Here is a 20,994-nt window from a genome sequence, read left to right as displayed (position 1 = left end):
GAAAAGAATGGAGTGTTTTCCGTCCGATCTGCTTACCGCATGTTGGTTAACACCAAGATGAGGAGAGAAGCATGGATTGAGGGCCGAGCAAATTCTTCTGATTTGGACAGAGACTCCAAGGCGTGGGAGAAATTGTGGAAAGTCAATGTTCCTCCTAAGATGAAGATTTTCTTATGGAGGCTAGCGCAGCAATCTATCCCCACAGCAGACCTGCTATATCACTGAAACATGACCACAAGCACACGGTGTGACTTGTGCGGGGCAGAAGATTCATGGCAGCACTCCTTTCTTCACTGCACAGTCGCCCGGTGTGTGTGGGCGCTACAAGATCCTGAGTTGGTTGAGGCCCTGAACAACACCCAAGAGCCGGATGCGAGACGATGGTTGTTTGTCCTGCAGGAAATGCTTTCACCTGTAGAATTTACCCAGGTTGCAGTTACATTGTGGGCGTTGTGGCACTCACGTCGTCAGGCGCTGCATGAAAACATCTTTCAGAGCCCTTTGTCTACGCATCTTTTTATCACCAAGTATATCAGAGAGATCGAGGATTGCACGCCCAAGGCGATGCAAGGGATAGTGCACCCAACCCCGGTGCAAACGCGGGCTAGATGGATACCGCCACCGCCGGGAGTGGCAAAGATCAGAGTGGACGGGGCAACAACGAGAAACTCCCTGGAGGGTTCTTTCAGTGCTATATGCAGAGATGAAACAGGGTTATTCTTAGGAGCCTCGGTGATCAAGACACCAGGAGTGACTGATCTTGCGACTCTGGAAGCTCTGGCGTGTACCGCCCTTGCAATGGACTTGCAGATCTCCAGGGTTGTCATTGCTTCAGACTGCCAGGGAGTGATCCAGGATATCAAAGATGCTACAGGAGGGCACTACGCTGCTGTAATCAAGGAGATCACTGAAACAGTGAGAGATTTTGAGCAATGCACCTTCATCTTCGAGGGTAGATCGACCAATATCGAGGCGCATAGCCTTACTAAACACGCTTTCGGACTAGATTATGGGCGTCATTTGTGGCTTATAATCCATTGTATTCCTATGAACTGTTATGATTAATAAAGTGTGTTCAGACTAAAAAAAAGATATATATTAGTAGTGCAAGAAACTTTTTCCAAAGAAAAGGGGCTCACCTGACCGGATGCAAGGATATATAGGAGTGAGGTTGGAGCGCCTACTTGGCCGCAAACGAGAGGAGAGCAGGGGCAGGAAACCATGGCTGCCGACATGAACCAATGCCCCTGCGCCCCCGCTCCCAGTCCTTTTCCAGACACAAATAGTAACTTAGAGAAGCTGTTTGGCATCGGAGCTCTGGTCGTCGTAGCCGTGGTCATGCTGTTCGTCCTGCACGTCCTCGGCTGCTTACGCCGGAGGTCGAGCAACAAGGCCCTCCACGGCGTCGTGGTGGGGGCCTACTCCCTCTCCTACGCGCTGGTCAGCTACACCCTCGGCCTGATGCAGTCTTCCAGGTACTACGTCGACGAGTTCGCCATATGGGCGGTGTGCCTGCTCCTGCTTGTCGGCAGCGCCGACTGCCTGACGGCCAGCAGCCTCAACGACATCGAGAGTTGGAAGAGCCACATCGTGAAGCACCTCATCCACGGAATGTGGGGGGTGTGGATCGTTGTGTACTTCGGCTTGCTGCCGGGGGCGTCGGACTTCCCGGTGACCATGAAGGTGGCGCTCTGGTTCATGGTGTTCATCATCCTGCTCAAGTCGTACGCGCGGATTGCATCCATGAGGATGGCGCGCAAATCTTACATGCTCTGCAAGAACATGAAGCGGATCGCAGACTACATGCAGGAGGATGTGCTACGGGCATGCGATGAGAGGCCCGACCCGGTGACCATGCAAGGCTACCGGTACGTGGTCTCCGGCGAGCGCAAGCAGAAATTCCTCGTGAAGCGACCCGAGTACGTGTTATCTTACGACAGGCAGTGCGTGAAGATGACCACCGTGGAGCAGATCTGGTCGTGCACGGGCAGCCTCCTGAGTTCTGACGGCGGCGCGTTGCTCAAGGACATGTGCCTCTCCATGGCCTTGTCCAAGATGCTCAACCGAAGGTTCGCTGGTTTCGAGCTAGTCGAGGCGGAGCTCGAGAAGACCCACGATTTTGTGTTCCGCGGGCTGCTCGCCGGCGACAAGCAGAAGCAGTGCGAGCGGGTGTTCAGGGTCGTGGAAGAAGAGCTTGCTTTCGTCCATGACTTGTACTACACAAGGTACCCTTATCTCTACCACAAGGGTCGCTACTTCGCCTTCTACTTGCCCTTCGCCATGATTGGCCTCTGCCTCTGGGTCATTCTTCACCTGCTCTTCGAGAAGAACAAGTTCCCGTTGTTGACCACTACCACAATGGTTTTAATGGTGGTGGTGGCATTCTTGGAGCTATTCCAGCTGTACCTGTACGCGGCATCAGGGTGGTGCAAGGTGGCGTTGATAAGGAGCTACGCCGCCATGCCTGCGTCTGCGTTGCAAAGGAACGGCTTCTGTCAGATGCTCATTGGTCTTCTATTGAGGTTGAAGGCGCTTCGCCCGTGGGAGGACAAGCTCGGCCAGTACTCTCTCATCGACGCGTTCGACCGAACGCGTCGTGCTAGCAAGTGCCTGCACTGCATGACATGCTGCCTAGTCGACAAGCCTAAGAAGGGTCGCCACAGAGCCAAGCCTGTCAAGGTGTCGAGGCAGCTGAAGCAAGCAGTCGTCGATTCTCTCATCGATAGCGAGGGCCGCCTCACCAATGGGGTCAGATCCCTGAGAAACAATGGCGTCGAGCAACTATTGGAGAGGGCTAGCAACAGAACGACGACGACCCACACCGTTCTGGTGTGGCACATTGCTACAACCCTCTGCAAGCACAGCCTCGATGAGCAAGCAACAGACGGGCGGCTGCCCGGAAATGATGGAAGCACGATTGACACGGACTCCTCGGTGGCCTCCAGCTTGTCGCTCTACTGCGCGTACCTCATCGCCTTCGAGCCGGATCTCTTGCCCGATCACAGCTCCGTTTCGACATTGATACTCGGGGAATCCATCAGAGAAGCGCGCAAGCTGCTCAAAGGGGCCAAGACCATGAAGCGCAAGTATGAGAAGCTCATGGACATCAGTGATGACCGGTCTGCCGCCGGCGGCGTGTCGCTCGTCGTGGAGGGCGCTCGACTTGCGAGAAGGCTGAACGAGGACATCCCAGACCCGGCGCGACGCTGGAGGATCCTCTCCGAGTTCTGGGCGGAGATGATACTGTACCTAGCGCCCTCCGACAACGCCCGGGCGCATCTGGAGGCTCTGGCGACAGGAGGTGAGTTCATCACGCACCTCTGGGCGCTGCTCACCCACGCCGGCGTGCTGCAGCGAGATCGTGGCGCTGGCGGGCCACAGGCTGCTGTCTAATCCATCCATCGCTTCAATTCATTCAGTGCACGCGCGCGGCATTGTTAATTTAATTATCGTGTTTATTTCCGGCCACGGCCATGCATCTATCTAATCCATCGATCGCTTCAATTCAATCAGTGCACGCGCGCGGCATTGTTTATTTATTTATCGTGTTTATTTCCGTCCATCTATCTACTATCAAATTTCAAACTCCTTTTTTCTTAGGTTTCGATGGAATGAGCATCCCTGGGAGAGGTGTAAGTGGATGAATGTATGATCTATTTATTTTTGAGTCAAAGACAACAACCCCCACCCCCCCCCCCCCCCCCCCCCTCCAATTTCATTAACGAAACCATCGTGTCTGAAAGGCATAAATAGATGGACGGAGTGACTACGTGGTGTACCGAAATTTCAGACCCCCAGCGCCCCCTTCCTCATACACCGCTAGAGAATTGTCACGTCGTGAAGAGAGAACTGTCATGCTGAGGATAACCACACTAGAAAAGCCTAATAATGATGCGGGTAAATTGCTTGGTAACAGCATGGGGCCCTCACTACTACTATCATGCCACAGCTAAAATGTTAGTAGAAGCCTGGGATATCACCACCTAAATAGTAGTAGCGCGTCTGTAGTACCATATGCTATTAGTATCCTAAATACTAATAGCACGCAGTTTTTTTCCGTGCTACTACTACTAATTAGGAATTAAAAAATAAAATCTTCCAGTTCCATTTTAGTATGGTCAGAAGGTTAGGGAGGTCATCCAGCCGAACAGGCAAAGTACGCCGTCGGAGACCGTGCCGCCGGGCATGAGCGCCACCATGTTGTTGGCGAACGTAACCACCGCGCCATCGACGTGTGCCGCGACGTGGGGCATGCGCTGAGCGTGACCAGTGTGGACATGCTGAAGCCGACGAGCCAGAATCGTTGGTTGCTCTGCATCTTGATGAACCCCAGAAACAACCTGATCCCCGCAGATGACATGATCCACACGGGTTTGAGGATCAATTGGGTGAGCTTGGACCGTAGCCCGATGACGAAGATGAGGATAAACATGAGGCCCTCGATGAAGACCACGACGAGTGCCTTGCGGTAGGAGAGCGTGCCCGAGCCATGGAAGCCGACTACAGTGTATGTGAAGTAGGCGTTGGTGCCCATGTCGGGGGCGAGCGTAATGGGGAGGTCGGCGAAGGCACCCATGATGAAGGCGCCGGTGATGGACGAGGCGGCGGTGGCGACGATGAGGTCGCGGCGCACGCGAGAGAGGAAGGCGGCGCAGCCGGGTCGGAGAGGATAGAGGCGTTGACGGCGAGGATGTAGGCCATGGCAAGGAGCGTGGTGGTGCCGGTGAGAAGCTCGGTGGTGAAGGTGCCCCCCCCCTCCCCCCTGCACGCGTTGCCAGGCGGAAGTGTCGGCCCACCTAGGACCGCTCCACCGCGGCGTTGAGGCGGCCCACCCTCGTCGTCGCGACTTGTCCACCATCATCGGATCATCGGTTCGCGAGATGATGGGGCTAGTCATGCGTGCGTGCGTGCGTGTGTGTGTGTGTGTGTGTGTGTGTGTGTGTGTGTGTGTGTGTGTGTGTTGGATCCTTTGAATGGGTGGGGATTCGGGAAGGAGATTTGGGGGCAAAGAGGTAGCCTTCGACAACTGATTTGGGGGAAGGACAGACAGGAAGAGGAGGAAGAATAGTGTGGTTGTTGGTTAGGTTTTGGGTTCGGTTTTGTGTTTGGTGGGCGGGCAGCTAGATTTCCAATTTGGTATTGGTAGCGCGGGTTAGCAAACCCACGCTACTACTAAGATGGGCCCATCATGGATTTCATGGACCTATAGTAGTAGCGCGGTTTGTACCTCACATGCTACAACTATTTTCTTAGTAGTATGATATGTGGTACAATCCACGCTACCACGGCTTGTCCGCGGGACACGGTTGGAGATATTTAATAGTACCGTGTTTCTTTGGGTCACGCGCTAGCACGGGTCTACGGGCAACGCTACGTAAGTAGCAGTAGCACACGATCAATATAACACACCATTAGTAAATGATTGTCTATAACTTTTTTCCTAATAGTATCATATTATGAAAAGAGAACTATCATGTTGTACCATGTCGTGAAGAAAGAATTACTACGCTACGATAATACAGAAACTTGTCATGTGTTCGGGCGTTGCCATGTTGTGACATAGAAAATGCGAGTGTCTATTTTCCATTCCACTGAAATAGAATTCGCCTTCATTTAAATTTCAGTTTGTCTAAGGCACATCTAGACAGTGGCGGAGACCAGGGTCTGTGTGTAGTTTATCTGCAGCGTTCGGAATTACTCTGGTGAACCAATCTGTGGTTGTATGATTAGGTGGACAGTGGTATCCCAGCCCATCAAGGTTCAAGTTCCGATACTAGCATTTATCCTGGATTTATTTTAGAATTTTTTACGATGCGTTTTTAGTGAGAGGAGACGTTTCCGTCGACTACGAAGCGCCCACGATGACTTCATAAAATCTCAAGAAGATATGGCAGCTCAGTCTCTCGGAGGTGCTTATAAGGGTAGGGTGTATATTCATTGTGGTGAGTGTATGCGCGCATATATAAGCGCTATTGTCTGTGCTGTGTTAAAAACAAAAATTCACACCGCAATGCACAACGTTGGTACCGATGACGTGCACCTGTGGCTTGTTCACGGACTCACTGATTTGACATACCCCATCAGCTTTGTGCCAAGTCTGTTTTGCACTCAAGATGTGACATAACACATCACCTTTGTTCTCAAGATTCTTGCATACTTTAGCTATGTAGCCCTTTTTCCATACTGGAACACCACCAGCACCGGCTAGGTAGCACCATGTACTGGCCCTTTCACATCACCTGTAGATGAGTGAGCAGTGGCGTTGGGACAGGCACCAGAGGCCTTTGAACAGTTGGATATGTATCCTTCCAAGAGATTGAGCAATCTCTCCTAGACATTGGGTTCTCTTCACTTCTTCCAATGAATCCACATGTCCACTAAAAAAGAACCCTATGGAATCCATGTACATGTGCTCATTACCTGTCACTCTGTTACTTGATTCTGTGTGTGTAGGTTATATCCCGTTGTTCAGACATTTTACTACGTGCTCATGGTTGTGGCTTTAAGTAAACAACATCTAAAATTGGGGATGGAGTTCAGTTACTCTTACATATCTCAGTTAGCTTGTCTACAAGTACGAGCTACTAGTTTGCTTGCTTATGTGTACATAAATTCATCTCTAGTGGTTACAGTTTTTTTTAGAACGAAGGCTCGAGGATGAACTCGGCTTTGAATTAACAAAGCCATCAACCGGCCAGGCATTACAGCCAACAAATGCCAGCCCAACGCCACTTACAGAGAAAATAAAACAGGAGTAGCCCAAACATACATGGGTGCTGAAGAACACAGCTACAACGTGATTCTCTTGGTTGCAGCTTAAGGGAACTTCAGCTAATGTTGGTGATGGATTCTGTCACTGTCACCTTGCTAGGTTGGAAGCTAGTATCAGTTAGGTTGCCTCCACTAAGTGGGGGCATAAGATTGCTAGCCGTTGTTGACGAGCAGGATGACAATCACAACAGGTTGAATGGTACGATCCCCGCATTCTCCTGATGCCCCACCTACTGCTTTGCGTGCTCATTTGTTCCCTCTCATCTTTGGTTTCCTATCAGGAACAAACTTTAGACTGGCCCCTTTTAATGGACGGACTTGCTGAGGTCTTCCTGCGGCACGATGTATGAGGTCACGACCATGGTCATCTTCTTTGGATTGGAGCCGGCTCCGTACTGCACCCTGCCGTTGGCTCACTGACGCATGGGCCCGGGCCCACGTGTCAGTGGGCTGACGGCACGTCAGAGGAGCTGTGTCCCTTTGGATTGTATCGAGTACACCACTGCCACATCCACATGGGCATGTACGAGGGTCATCATCTCATCTGCTCTCACATGTCATCTAAGCACACATCCACACGAATCTTTTGTGATAGATTGAGCTACTGTCTATTTAGAATTTTTACTACTGTCGTCTGTGCTCGGTTGCAAGCTATTAGTGGAGACTAAAGATGGCATTCCCAACCAGTTGCACGCTACGGTTCTGCTTTCCCCTAATGGTAAGTTTCTTCTGAGGTTCGCCATTTCCATGTTGTAATTCTGCATGTTCATTTGTTTTTTGTCTACATTTGGCATGAACTGGGACGACACCGAAACAGCAGAGCCACACCTCCCGGGTCGCTCTAGGGCGACTCCGGAGGACACCCCAGCCGCCGGCCCTAGAAACCTCAGATCGTCGTCCTACTCCCGCCGCCGGCGGCGCTAACTTGATGAAACAAAGGTCTGAAACATTTGAAAAGTTTAAAGAATTTCAGAGTGATGTGGAGAATCATTGTAACAAAAATGAAAGTTTCTACGATATGATCGCAGAAGTAAAATATTTGAGTTACGAGTTTGGTCTTCAATTAAAACAATGTGGAATAGTTTCACAAACTCATGCCACCTGGAACACCACAGCATAATGGTGTGTCTGAATGTCATAACCGTACTTTATTAGATATGGTGCGATCTATGATGTCTCTTATCGATCTACTACTATTGTTTTGGGGTTATGCATTAAAGACAGCTGCATTCACATTTAAAAAGGCACCATCTAAGTCCGTTGAGACGACACAATCTGAACTGTGGTTTGGCAAGAAACCAAAGTTGTCGTTTCTTAAAGTTTGGGATTGTGATGCTTATATGAAAAAGTTTCATCCTGATAAGCTCAAACCCAAATCGGAGAAATATGTCTTCATAGGATACCCAAAGGAGACTGTTGGGTACACCTTCTATCACAAATCCGAAGGCAAGACTTTTGTTGCTAAATTCGGAGTTTTTCTAGAGAACGAGTTTCTCTCGAAAGAAGTGAGTGGGAGGAAAGTAGAACTTGATGAGGTAACTGTACCTGCTCCCTTATTGGAAAGTAGTTCATCACAGAAATCTGTTCCTGTGACTACTACACCAATTAGTGAGGAAGCTAATGATGATGATCATGTAACTTCAGATCAAGTTACTACCAAATCTCGTAGATAAACCAGAGTGAGATCCGCACCAGAGTGGTACGGTAATCCTGTTCTGGAAGTCATGTTACTAGACCATGACGAACTTGTGAACTATGAGGAAGCGATGATGAGCCCAGATTCCGCGAAATGGTTTGAGGCCATGAAATCTGAGATATGATCCATGTATGAGAACAAAGTATGGACTTTGATGGATTTGCCCGTTGATCGGCAAGCCATAGAAAATAAATGGATCTTCAAGAGGAAGACGGACGCTGATAGTAGTGTTACTATCTACAAAGCTAGAATTGTCGCAAAAGGTTTTCGACAAGTTCAAGGTGTTGACTACGATGAGATTTTCTCACTCGTATCTATGCTTAAGTCTGTCCGAATCATGTTAGCAATTGCCGCATTTTATGAAATCTGGCAAATGGATAAACAAAACTGCATTCCTTAATGGATTTACTAAAGAAGAGTTGTATACGATGCAACTAGAAGGTTTTGTCGATCCTAAAGGTGTTAACTAAATATGCAAGCTCCAGCGATTCATCTATGGACTGGTGCAAGAATCTCGGAGTTGGAATATACGCTTTGATAAGTTGATCAAAGCATATAGTTTTATACAGGCTTGCGGTGAAGTCTGTATTTACAAGAAAGTGAGTGGAAGCACTACATCATTTCTGATAAGTATATGTGTATGACATATTGTTGATCGGAAATAATGTAGAATTATTCTGCAAAGCATAAAGGAGTGTTTGAAAGGAGTTTTTCAAAGAAAGACCTCGGTAAAGCTGCTTACATATTGAGTATCAAGATCTATAGAGATAGATCAAGACGCTTGATAAGTTTTTCAATGAGTACATACCTTGACAAGATTTTGAAGTAGTTCAAAATGGAACAGTCAAAGAAAAAGTTTCTTGCCTGTGTTACAAGGTGTGAAGTTGAGTAAGACTCAAAGCCCGACCACGGCAGAAAATAGAAAGAGAATGAAAGTCATTCACTATGCCTCAGTCATAGGTTCTATAAAGTATGCCATGCTATGTACCAGATCTATTGTATACCATACACTGTGTTAAAAGAGGGAGTACAATAGTGATCTAAGAGTAGATCAATGGACAGCGGTCAAAATTATCCTTACTGGAATAAGGATATGTTTCTCGATTACGGAGGTGACAAAAGGTTCGTCGTAAAGGGTTACGTCGATGCAAGCTTTGACACTGATCCAGATGACTCTAAGTCTCAATCTGGATACATATTGAAAGTGGGATTCATATTGAAAGAAGCGATGGTGAGCCTAGATTCCGCAAAATGGCTTGAAGCCATGAAATCTGAGATGGGATCCATGTATGAGAACAAAGTATGGACTTTGGTTGACTTGCCCGATGATCGGCAAGCAATTGAGAATAAATGGATCTTCAAGAAGAAGACTGCCGCTGACGGTAATATTACTGTCTACAAAGCTCGACTTGTCGCAAAAGGTTTTCGGCAAGTTCAAGGGATTGACTATGATGAGACCTTCTCACCCGTAGCGATGCTTAAGTCTGTCCGAATCATGTTAGCAATTGCCGCATTTTATGATTATGAAATTTGGCAGATGGATGTCAAAACTGCATTCCTGAATGGATTTCTAGAAGAAGAGTTGTATATGATGCAACCAGAAGGTTTTGTCGATCCAAAGGGAGCTAACAAAGTGTGCAAGCTCCAGCGATCCATTTATGGACTGGTGCAAGCCTCTCGGAGTTGGAATAAACGCTTTGATAGTGTGATCAAAGCATTTGGTTTTATACAGACTTTTGGAGAAGCCTGTATTTACAAGAAAGTGAGTGGGAGCTCTGTGGCATTTCTGATATTATATGTGGATGACATATTACTAATTGGAAATGATATAGAATTTCTGGATAGCATAAAGGGATACTTGAATAAGAGTTTTTCAATGAAAGACCTCGGTGAAGCTGCTTACATATTAGGCATAAAGATCTATAGAGATAGATCAAGACACTTAATTGGACTTTCACAAAGCACATACCTTGACAAAGTTTTGAAGAAGTTCAAAATGGATCAAGCAAAGAAAGGGTTCTTGCCTGTGTTACAAGGTGTGAAGTTGAGTCAGACTCAATGCCCGACCACTGCAGAAGATAGAGAGAAAATGAAAGATGTTCTCTATGCTTCAGCCATAGGCTCTATCATGTATGCAATGCTGTGTACCAGACCTGATGTGTGCCTTGCTATAAGTCTAGCAGGGAGGTACCAAAGTAATCCAGGAGTGGATCACTGGACAGCGGTCAAGAACATCCTGAAATACCTGAAAAGGACTAAGGATATGTTTCTCGTTTATGGAGGTGACAAAGAGCTAATCGTAACTGGTTACGTCGATGCAAGCTTTGACACTGATCCGGACGATTCTAAATCGCAAACCGGATACGTATTTACATTAAACGGTGGAGCTGTCAGTTGGTGCAGTTCTAAACAAAGCGTCGTGGCGGGATCTACGTGTGAAGCGGAATACATAGCTGCTTCGGAAGCAGCGAATGAAGGAGTCTGGATGAAGGAGTTCATATCTGATCTAGGTGTCATACCTAGTGCATCGGGTCCAATGAAAATCTTTTGTGACAATACTGGTGCAATTGCCTTGGCAAAGGAATCCAGATTTCACAAAAGAACCAAGCACATCAAGAGACGCTTCAATTCCATCCGGGATCTAGTCCAGGTGGGAGACATAGAGATTTGCAAGATACATACGGATCTGAATGTAGCAGACCCGTTGACTAAGCCTCTTCCACGAGCAAAACATGATCAGCACCAAGGCTCCATGGGTGTTAGAATCATTACTGTGTAATCTAGATTATTGCCTCTAGTGCAAGTGGGAGACTGAAGGAAATATGCCCTAGAGGCAATAATAAAGTTATTATTTATTTCCTTATATCATGATAAATGTTTATTATTCATGCTAGAATTGTATTAACTGGAAACATAATACATGTGTGAATACATAGACAAACAGAGTGTCACTAGTATGCCTCTACTAGACTAGCTCGTTGATCAAAGATGGTTATGTTTCCTAACCATGGATAAAGAGTTGTTATTTGATTAACGGGATCACATCATTAGGTGAATGATCCGATTGACATGACCCATTCCATTAGCTTAGCACCCGATCGTTTAGTATGTTGCTATTGCTTTCTTGATGACTTATACATGTTCCTATGACTATGAGATTATGCAACTCCCATTTGCCGGAGGAACACTTTGTGTGCTACCAAACGTCACAATGTAAATGGGTGATTATAAAGGTGCTCTACAGGTGTCTCCAAAGGTACATGTTGGGTTGGCGTATTTCGAGATTAGGATTTGTCACTCCGATTGTCGGAGAGGTATCTCTGGGCCCTCTCAATAATGCACATCACATAAGCCTTGCAAGCATTGCAACTAATGAGTTAGTTGTGAGATGATGTATTACGGAACAAGTAAAGAGACTTGCCGGTAACGAGATTGAACTAGGTATTGAGATACCTACGATCGAATCTCGGGCAAGTAACATACCGATGACAAAGGGAACAACGTATGTTGTTATGCGGTCTGACCGATAAAAGATCTTCGTAGAATATGTAGGAGCCAATATGAGCATCCAGGTTCCGCTATTGGTTATTGACCGGAGACGTGTCTCGGTCATGTCTACATTGTTCTCGAACCCGTAGGGTCCGCACGCTTAAGGTTTCGATGACAGTTATATTATGAGTTTATGCATTTTGATGTATCGAAGTTTGTTCGGAGTCCCGAATGTGATCACGGACATGATGAGGAGTCTCGAAATGGTCGAGACATAAAGATTGATATATTGGAAGCCTATATTTGGATATCGGAAGTGTTTCGGGTGAAATCGGGATTTTACCGGAGTACCGGGAGGTTACCGGAACCCCCCGGGAGGTACATGGGCCTTAGTGGGCTTTAGTGGAAGAGAGGAGAGGTGGCCAGGGCTGGGCCGCGTGCCCCTCCCCCCCCCCTAGTCCGAATAGGACAAGGAGAGGGGGCCGGCGCCCCCCTTCCTTCTCTCTCTCCTCTTCCCCCCTCCCGAATCCTATTCCAACTAGGAAAGGGGGGAATCCTACTCCCAGAGGGAGTAGGACTCCTCCTGGCGCGCCCTCTCCTGGCCGGCCGCACCCCCCCCCCTTTGAACCTATATATACGGAGGCAGGGAGCACCCCTAGAGACACAAGTTGATCCACGTGATCATATTCTTAGCCGTGTGCGGTGCCCCCTTCCACCATAGTCCTCGATAATATTGTAGCAGTGCTTAGGCGAAGCCCTGCGACAGTAGTACATCAAGATCGTCACCACGCCGTCGTGCTGACAGAACTCTTCCCTGACACTTTGCTGGATCGGAGTCCGGGGATCGTCATCGAGCTGAACGCGTGCTAGAACTCGGAGGTGCCATAGTTTCGGTGCTTGATCGGTCGGGCCGTGAAGACGTACGACTACATCAACCACGTTGTGCTAACGCTTCCGTTGTCGATCTACAAGGGTACGTAGATCACACTCTCCCCTCTCGTTGCTATGCATCACCATGATCTTGCGTGTCCGTAGGAATTTTTTTGAAATTACTACGTTCCCCAACAGTGGGACACTCCATTCAATCGGATGTTGAACATATTGAAACGACAACCGATGGATACTCGACCGTCGTATGGACACGCGCACGGTGTCAGAGACGGCGCCACGTGGAAGAAGTACTACCGTGAGACCACGGAGGAGAGAAAGGAAAGACGGAGGTTAAATGAAGAAAACATCGACAAGAGGGTTGAGATTGCGGTTGAGAAGAAATCAACTCAGATAGTCGCAACAGCGGTAGCTGCCGCAAAACAGGTGGATGTAGATATTTCTACTACCTTGGTTCCAGCCGTTTTCAATTGGACCAGGCAAAATCCAGAAAAAAAAGCAGCTCGACTAGTGTTGCACCAGCACCTGCTCCCGCACCGGCTCCCGCACCGGACGTGCTAGGCAGTGCTTCGTCTTTGGCTGAGCTCGACGCCCTCACGGTATCTGTCACACCGGCCCCCTTCAATATAAATGTATAATCTCCTGTTTTCGTTGCCTTTCGGATGTCTCACATCGCAGACTTTTCTTTGCAGGCCGACGAAACCCCGTGCACCATATTGTACACCATCGGTGACCAGAAGGTGGACGTGGGGAAGGCGACGATAATGGAGCCGAAGGAACCATTGTTCCACAGCCGGCCGATCCCCCCGAACGTCTTCAAGGTTTCCGTGGCCAGTGTCAAACCGGGCCACGAGAATTTGCCTCCTCCAGTACTACTGGGGGATGACGACGAGACACCGCGGCGGCTTGGTGATTGTTGCAATGCAGGGTGGGTCCTGTTGTGGCCAAAGAGTCTGCTTCGTCTGGAGGCGGCCGGGAGCACACCCACGAGCACGCAGCCTCAGCAAGGTATGTGTTGGAAATATGCCCTAGAGGCAATAATAAAAGGATTATTATTATATTTCCTTGTTCATGATAATTGTCTTTTATTCATGCTATAATTGTGTTATCCGGAAATCATAATACATGTGTGAATACATAAACACCAACATGTCCCTAGTAAGCCTCTAGTTGACTAGCTCGTTGATCAACAGATAGTCATGGTTTCCTGACTATGGACATTGGATGTCATTGGTAACGAGATCACATCATTAGGAGAATGATGTGATGGACAAGACCCAATCCTAAGCATATCACAAGATCGTATAGTTCGTTTGCTAGAGCTTTTCCAATGTCAAGTATCTTTTCCTTAGACCATGAGATCGTGTAACTCTCGGAGACCGTAGGAGTGCTTTGGGTGTACCAAACGTCACAACGTAACTGGGTGGCTATAAAGGTATACTACGGGTATCTCTGAAAGTATCTGTTGGGTTGACATGGATCGAGACTGGGATTTGTCACTCCATATGACGGAGAGGTATCACCAGGCCCACTCGGTAATGCATCATCATAATGAGCTCAATGTGATCGAAGTGTTTGATCACGGGATCATGCATTACGGTACGAGTAAAGTGACTTGCTGGTAACGAGATTGAACGAGGTATTGGGATGCCGACGATCGAATCTCGGGCAAGTAAAATACCGATTGACAAAGGGAATTGTTTATGGGATTGATTGAATCCTCGACATCGTGGTTCATCCGATGAGATCATCGAGGAGTATGTGGGAGCCAACATGGGTATCCAGATCCCGCTGTTGGTTATTGGCCGGAGAGGAGTCTCGGTCATGTCTGCATGTCTCCCGAACCCGTAGGGTCTACACACTTAAGGTTCGGTGACGCTAGGGTTGTAGAGATATGAGTATGCAGTAATCCGAAAGTTGTTCGGAGTACCGAATGAGATCCCGGACGTCACGAGGAGTTCCGGAATGGTCCGGAGGTGAAGAATTATATATAGGAAGTGCAATTTCGGCCATCGGGAGAGATTCGGGGGTCACCGGTATTGTACCGGGACCACCGGATGGGTCCCGGGGGGTCCATCGGGAGAGATATGATCTCCAAGGTCCGGCGCCCCCCAGGGGGCCTATATAAAGGGGGAGGGAGGGGGCAGCCGCACCCTTGAGTCTTGGCGCCTCCCTCTCCCCTGCTACACCTCTCCCTCTCGCAGAAGCTCGGCGAAGCCCTGCTGCGGTGACTGCTGCATCCACCACCATGCCGTCGTGCTGCTGGATCTTCATCAACCTCTCCTCCCCCCTTGCTGGATCAAGAAGGAGGAGACGTCACGCTGACCGTACGTGTGTTGAACGCGGAGGTGCCGTCCGTTCGGCGCTAGGATCTCCGGTGATTTGGATCACGTCGAGTACGACTCCCTCATCCCCGTTCTTTGAACGCTTCCACTCGCGATCTACAAAGGTATGTAGATGCAATCCGATCACTCGTTGCTAGATGAACTCATAGATGGATCTTGGTGAAACCGTAGGAAAATTTTTATTTTCTGCAACGTTCCCCAACAGTATGAACATCAACACCCCACCTACCCAATTAGCGTCGGGTGTCGGGTTGGGTGATAGCGGACGGGGTAAGGAGGAGGCTCCATTAGTCGCTGATGACGTCGCCATGGATGAGGATGAGGACGACGATGGCGCTGCTGAACAGTATGTCAATACTGGCGCCTCCTCAGGGTTTGAGCGTCATGAGTCGGTGCCTGAATTGCCGTCTCAACATATTATGGACGACCTTCCGGTAGTAAAGAAGTTTAGGAAGAGAGCGAGGAAAGGCAAAAAAGCTGTTTCTATGATGCAGCCGCCTCAGCAGCCTCGGCTTCAGGATCGTATAGATATCCCCGGTGCGGATAAATGGCATATCCCCGGTCAACCAATCCTACCTGCAACAGCGCTACGGGCCAGATTCGGCGATCTAAAGAGACTTCATAACGATGTGCTGCGGGTAGAGAAAGACCTCATCGCCTCGAAAGATTCAGGATACCCACTCTACGTGGTTAATGTTCCGCGGCAAATGTCGTACGTCAACAGCTTCCCCGCGGATAAGTTCTTCCTCCGATTCGATTACATATTCGACATGTTTCACGTGAAGAAGCTCGATTTTACGTTTGTCCGCCTTTATGCCTTGCACATGAACTACATCATCGGGGTTGAGCAGATATCTCATATCTGTGTCGCTGACCCGTACTACTTGCACGAGGGCTTCTTGGGAGTCTGCGCAAATCACCGTGAATACGCGAGGGATTACATCGTCAGTTTCATGCTCGCCAATAAGGACAAGGGGGTGATTCTCGTGCCTTATCATCCCGTGTAAGTCATCCGCGCTGCTATCCTTTGTCCTTCGATTTCAATCATTCATTTGCACGGTGGAGGCTAATTAATTTGAGGACTTATTTTGCGCAGCGGCGGGCGTGCCGTCCTCATCTTCCTCTACCCCCGATTCTCCCACGCTCTTTATTTGGACTCGTCGAAGAACATTCACAAAGAGGATTACACCCACATCAAGGATGTTCTCGACAGTGCTATGTATTACTACCAATCAATGGGTGGAGAGGTCAGGGACAAGAAGATAAGGGGCGGCAGGGTTGCCTTCGGCCATAAGACCGACTTCTGCTGCATCCAGCAACCAAACGATTCTCTTAATGATGGATTCTATGTCCTACACCACATGCTAGAGTACAGACGGGATCACCAGAACCTTCGCATGGCACCTTCTTCCAGCGATGCCCATATTCTGCAATGGGCAAAGGACATAGGAGATATCGAAGATCATCGACTTCGAGCTGAGTTCTATAACATCCAGCGCGAACTTGCCCAAATCATCATGAAGGAGGTCGTCGGAAAAACAGGGATGTTCTACGGAGAAGGACAAATGTCGCGGGAAGACGTCCGAACATGGATAGCCTCTCAGCGTCTCGACCTGAAGCCTTTCACTAGGCTCGGGGACTATCTCCCTGACTTGGATGGATGGAACGACATGTTGCAGTGATTGTCGATATATGACAATTTGTCCGTTTAGTCCATACTTTATGTATGACAAAATTTTGAGTTATGCACGGTGAAACTTTATTTGTGATGTAATTAAACCGTCCTCCTCCTCGACTAGCGAAAATCACTCTAGTTAGGGCATTTTGGGGTACGATGAACTTTGTTATTTATGCTTATGATATGTTGTTTCTATTTTTGCCAAGTCTGTCTCTTTCTGTTGCTCAACTATATATGTTGCATATCATCGACTCATGTGATAATGCAGGTGCATAGATCATAGATGGCGAAGAAGTGCTACGCTAGGAGTATATATACGACAAGTGGCCGGAGTGTCAGGCCGCTCAGGTGTACCGGTTTCCGGTTTCCGAGCGACAGGCGGTAGTTAGTTTAGGTTCACGCTAATGCGAGAGAGGGATACGAACTCATGTTCTCAAAGTGATAGCTCTTCTCGTGTATATCATTGTTTAGATGGATGACGATTTATTTGCAAGTAATCGAGACTTGTATCGCTATTTTCGAGATGATGACGAGAGACCACTTTGTGTTGGATAATGATTATGATGATGACATGGTTTGATGAGACTAATTGTATGTATATGCTATGATTACATTTGTATGTGTATGATATGCTAAAAATTATTGTATAAAGCCTATTCAAATACAAAACAAATACAAAACAAATATGCAGGAAAAAACTAATTTTTAAACTAGTAGTAGCGAGGGGGCAAATTTAGCAGTAGCGCCTCCTTACCAGTAGCGCGTCCCAGCAAACAGCGCTGCAGATAATATCAATAGCGCCATTTTCCAAAGAGCGCTACAGCTATTCATGTATAGCAGTAGCGTGGGACAACAGGCGCTAGACGTTAGTTGTAGCGCCTTATTAGTAGCGCCGGCACCCGCGCTACTGAGAGGCCCAAAACCCTCGCTGCTGCTAGGCTTTTCCCTAGTAGTGTGGAGCCAGCCGACGCTCACCACGCATCCCCTTGTCTTCCACGGCTTCATCGGCGAGCCATCCAATGATGGCGTGAGGCCGCTGCTCCCTTCGACCGGCCATACGCATGGCGATTGTGCCGGGTCGATTGCACCATGGGAGTATCACACGAACAGCAGGCTTGCCACAAGTCCAAGAGTTAATTGCACATAAGTACCACAATTGGGGCATCACATGCAGATTGGTACCACGATTGCTAATTTTTGCGTGTCAGTACCAACATTGGTCCAAGTTTTTGCAAAAAAGGCTGATTTATATGTATTGACAGTGTATCTGACCGTTAAGGCCCGTCTGTCAGATGCCAACGTGACATATTTTTTGCAGAAAACCCCTTGGCTTTATATGTAGTCACATAAATGCCCATTTTTTCGCAGGAAAAACGCCATTGAGAGGGATTTTTTTTCGTTCGCAAGTTTTTCACGGACTAGTTCGAAAGTTTCCGGCGAATTAAACAAACAAATAACCGAAACGGAAAAACGCGCGCGAGGGCAATACGAAACCGCGACCTGCAGGTCTGCGGCTGCGCGCGCTAGCCACTACGCTACAGCGTCGCTGTTGACGTCATCCAGGCAAAAGTTATATTATACTAGCACAAACACGCTGGGCCGGCAGCTGGGCCAAGCAAAGCCTGCAATATTTTACAAAAAAAAATTGTAGATGCAAAATGATCATTTTTTAATAGATGCAAAATGATCGTTTTTTCTTATTTTTACACAGGCTGTATTAATAGATTTGTCTTTGAGAAAAATATTAGTTTGGTAAACATGCAGATTACTACATGTGTTATTTTTTGACAAATAGAAATATGAACCCCAGAATGAAACTTTCATAGTTTTAAAAAGGTTCAATATATAGGTGACAAATGGTTTTATAATACAAAAAAAGTTCATCGTATATTTATATAAAATCATTGTATATAAAAAAATCTTCAATGTTCAGTGTGTATTTACAAAAAATATCGCAGAATAAAAAGTTCACTATAAACTTAAAAAATGTTATGATCATTTTGCATCTATTAATTTTTTTTACATAATGCGCGGTGAATATTTATTACAAAAATGATCAATATAAGTTAAAAAAATCTTAATATATGTTGAAAAAATTTTGTAACATATATTAAGAAAATTGTTCAACATATATTACAAAAATGATCAATTTCATTGAATGAAAAAAGATGAAGAAACGAAAAGAAACCTGGGCAACGAACGAGCCCCAGCAAAACGCAAAACGAAAAAAATTATTACAGGCCTCGGTTGGCCCAACCACCGGTCCAGCGTTTGCTTGTTCGTATAAAGAGGTAACTGCCCGTGTTATAATGTTGGCATATCTGTGTCCTGGTGGCTAGCGCGCTCCGCTTCCGTTTTGCTGGTCGCAGGTTCGAAACCTGTTGACGTGCTGTTTTTCTTTATTTTATTTATGTATGCTGAACATTTTTTTAAATGCGTTGAACAATTTTCTAAAGATATGATGAATATTTGACATAATGCAAGGTGAATTTATTGTAATTTATGGTGAACATTTTCTTAGACATGATGGATTTTCGTAAAATATTGCAGGCTTTGCTTGGCCCAGCTGACGGCCCAGCGTGTATGTGCTAGTATAATACATATTTCGCCCTGATCACATCAACGACGATGCTGTGGCGTAGTGGCAAGCCCGCCCAGCCGCACACCTGCAGGTCGCGGGTTCGAATCATCTTCGCGCGCTTTTTTCCGTTTCGGTTATTTGTTTGTTCAATTCGCCGGAAACTTTCAAATAAGTCCGTGAAAAACTTACGAACGAAAAAAAAATCCCTTTCAATGGCGGTTTTTCTGCGAAAAAATGGGCATTTATGTGCGTTTTTCCGTTTCGGTTATTTGTTTGTTCAATTCGCCGGAAACTTTCAAACAAGTCCGTGAAAAACTTACGAACGAAAAAAAATCCCTCTCAATGGCGGTTTTTCTGCGAAAAAATGGGCATTTATGTGATTACATATAAAGCCAAGGGGTTTTCTGTAAAAAATATGCCACGTCGGCATCTGACAGACGGGCCCCAACGGTCAGATACACTGTCAATACGTATAAATCAGCCTTTTAGCCTTTTTTAAAAAACTTAGACCAATATTGGTACTGTCACGCAAAAAATAGCAATCATGGTACCAATCTGCATGTGATGCCTCAATTGTGGTACTTGTGTGAAATTAACTCTAAGTCCAACCAGACAGAGCATCTATGTACGATTGGAACGATTTTCGTCCAGCCGTAGGAGCCGCTCCCGGCGTGATGTACAGGACGCAGCACGACCACGCGCGTCATCTACAGCCAGGACGTCCACCTGCAGCAGATCGCGAGCATCCGGCACACTCGCACGACGGCGCGTCCACATCAGGCCGGCCATGAAGGGGACTAGATGGGAAAGAGATGGAGAGAGAAGGCATGCGTTATGGGGAGGCCCGCCGCCGCCGGCGATCCGGCCGGGGAGGCCACTGCCGGCGGCGGCGAGGAGGGCTCAAGAACGAGGGGGTCAAGGTAGGTGCGGCGGGGGTGCCTTCGGACTCGCCCGAGAGCGAGCCGGGAGGCGGCTAGGGTTTTTATTCCCTGTCCGAGAAATGTGAACATGGCAGGCCAATCTCAGGCAGCTTGCAGAGGATATTCATGGCTACTTTTCATGTGGTGGAGCAGCGAACTCGCAAGTCAGTCAATGCCTGCTGTCTTGTGCAGGATATTGTAGCCCATCAAAAGGGGCCATCGACAAGTCTTTGGCAGCCGGCTGATTTCTACCCACAAGGAATCACATTGCAGTATTTGGCTTGTGGTTCATGCTGCATGGGAAATGAATTCTACCATGACAGAAACTTCACGGCAAACATAGATGAGAGTAAATAGCATAAAACTATTACTTTACAGGTTAAGGTTTCAAAAAACTACCAAATATTTTTTTCTCAAATAACTACCAACTCAGGGGTCAGCTGTTTCAAAAAACCCAAATTCCTCGTGTTGGGGAACGTAGTAATTTCAAAAAAATTCCTACACACACGCAAGATCATGGTGATGCATAGCAACGAGAGGGGAGAGTGTGATCTACGTACCCTTGTAGATCGACAACGGAAGCGTTTGGTTGATGTAGTTGTACGTCTCCACGGCCCGACCGATCA

At 47.4% G+C, this 20,994-nt stretch overlaps 1 protein-coding gene and 1 pseudogene across 1 annotated transcript; one reads left to right on the top strand and one right to left on the bottom strand.

The window, feature by feature from the left end:
- The first annotated feature begins 1,215 nt into the window (after nucleotides 1-1,215).
- Nucleotides 1,216-3,394, top strand: LOC147982394 (uncharacterized). The gene has a single exon (XM_087514375.1). The coding sequence runs from the start codon at nucleotides 1,222-1,224 to the stop codon at nucleotides 3,391-3,393; it is 2,172 nt and encodes a 723-aa protein (XP_087370501.1). The 5' UTR covers nucleotides 1,216-1,221; the 3' UTR covers nucleotide 3,394.
- Nucleotides 3,395-4,135: 741 nt separating this feature from the next.
- Nucleotides 4,136-4,576, bottom strand: LOC147982393 (adenine/guanine permease AZG1 pseudogene; annotated as a pseudogene).
- Between the last annotated feature and the right edge of the window lie 16,418 nt (nucleotides 4,577-20,994).

Source organism: Triticum urartu, chromosome 3A (genome assembly GCF_056163025.1).
Source record: "Triticum urartu cultivar PI428250 chromosome 3A, HENAU_Tu73, whole genome shotgun sequence".
Lineage (NCBI taxonomy): Eukaryota > Viridiplantae > Streptophyta > Magnoliopsida > Poales > Poaceae > Triticum > Triticum urartu.
Note: the sequence above shows the minus strand (reverse complement) of the source record. Positions and strands in the feature narration are given on the sequence as shown.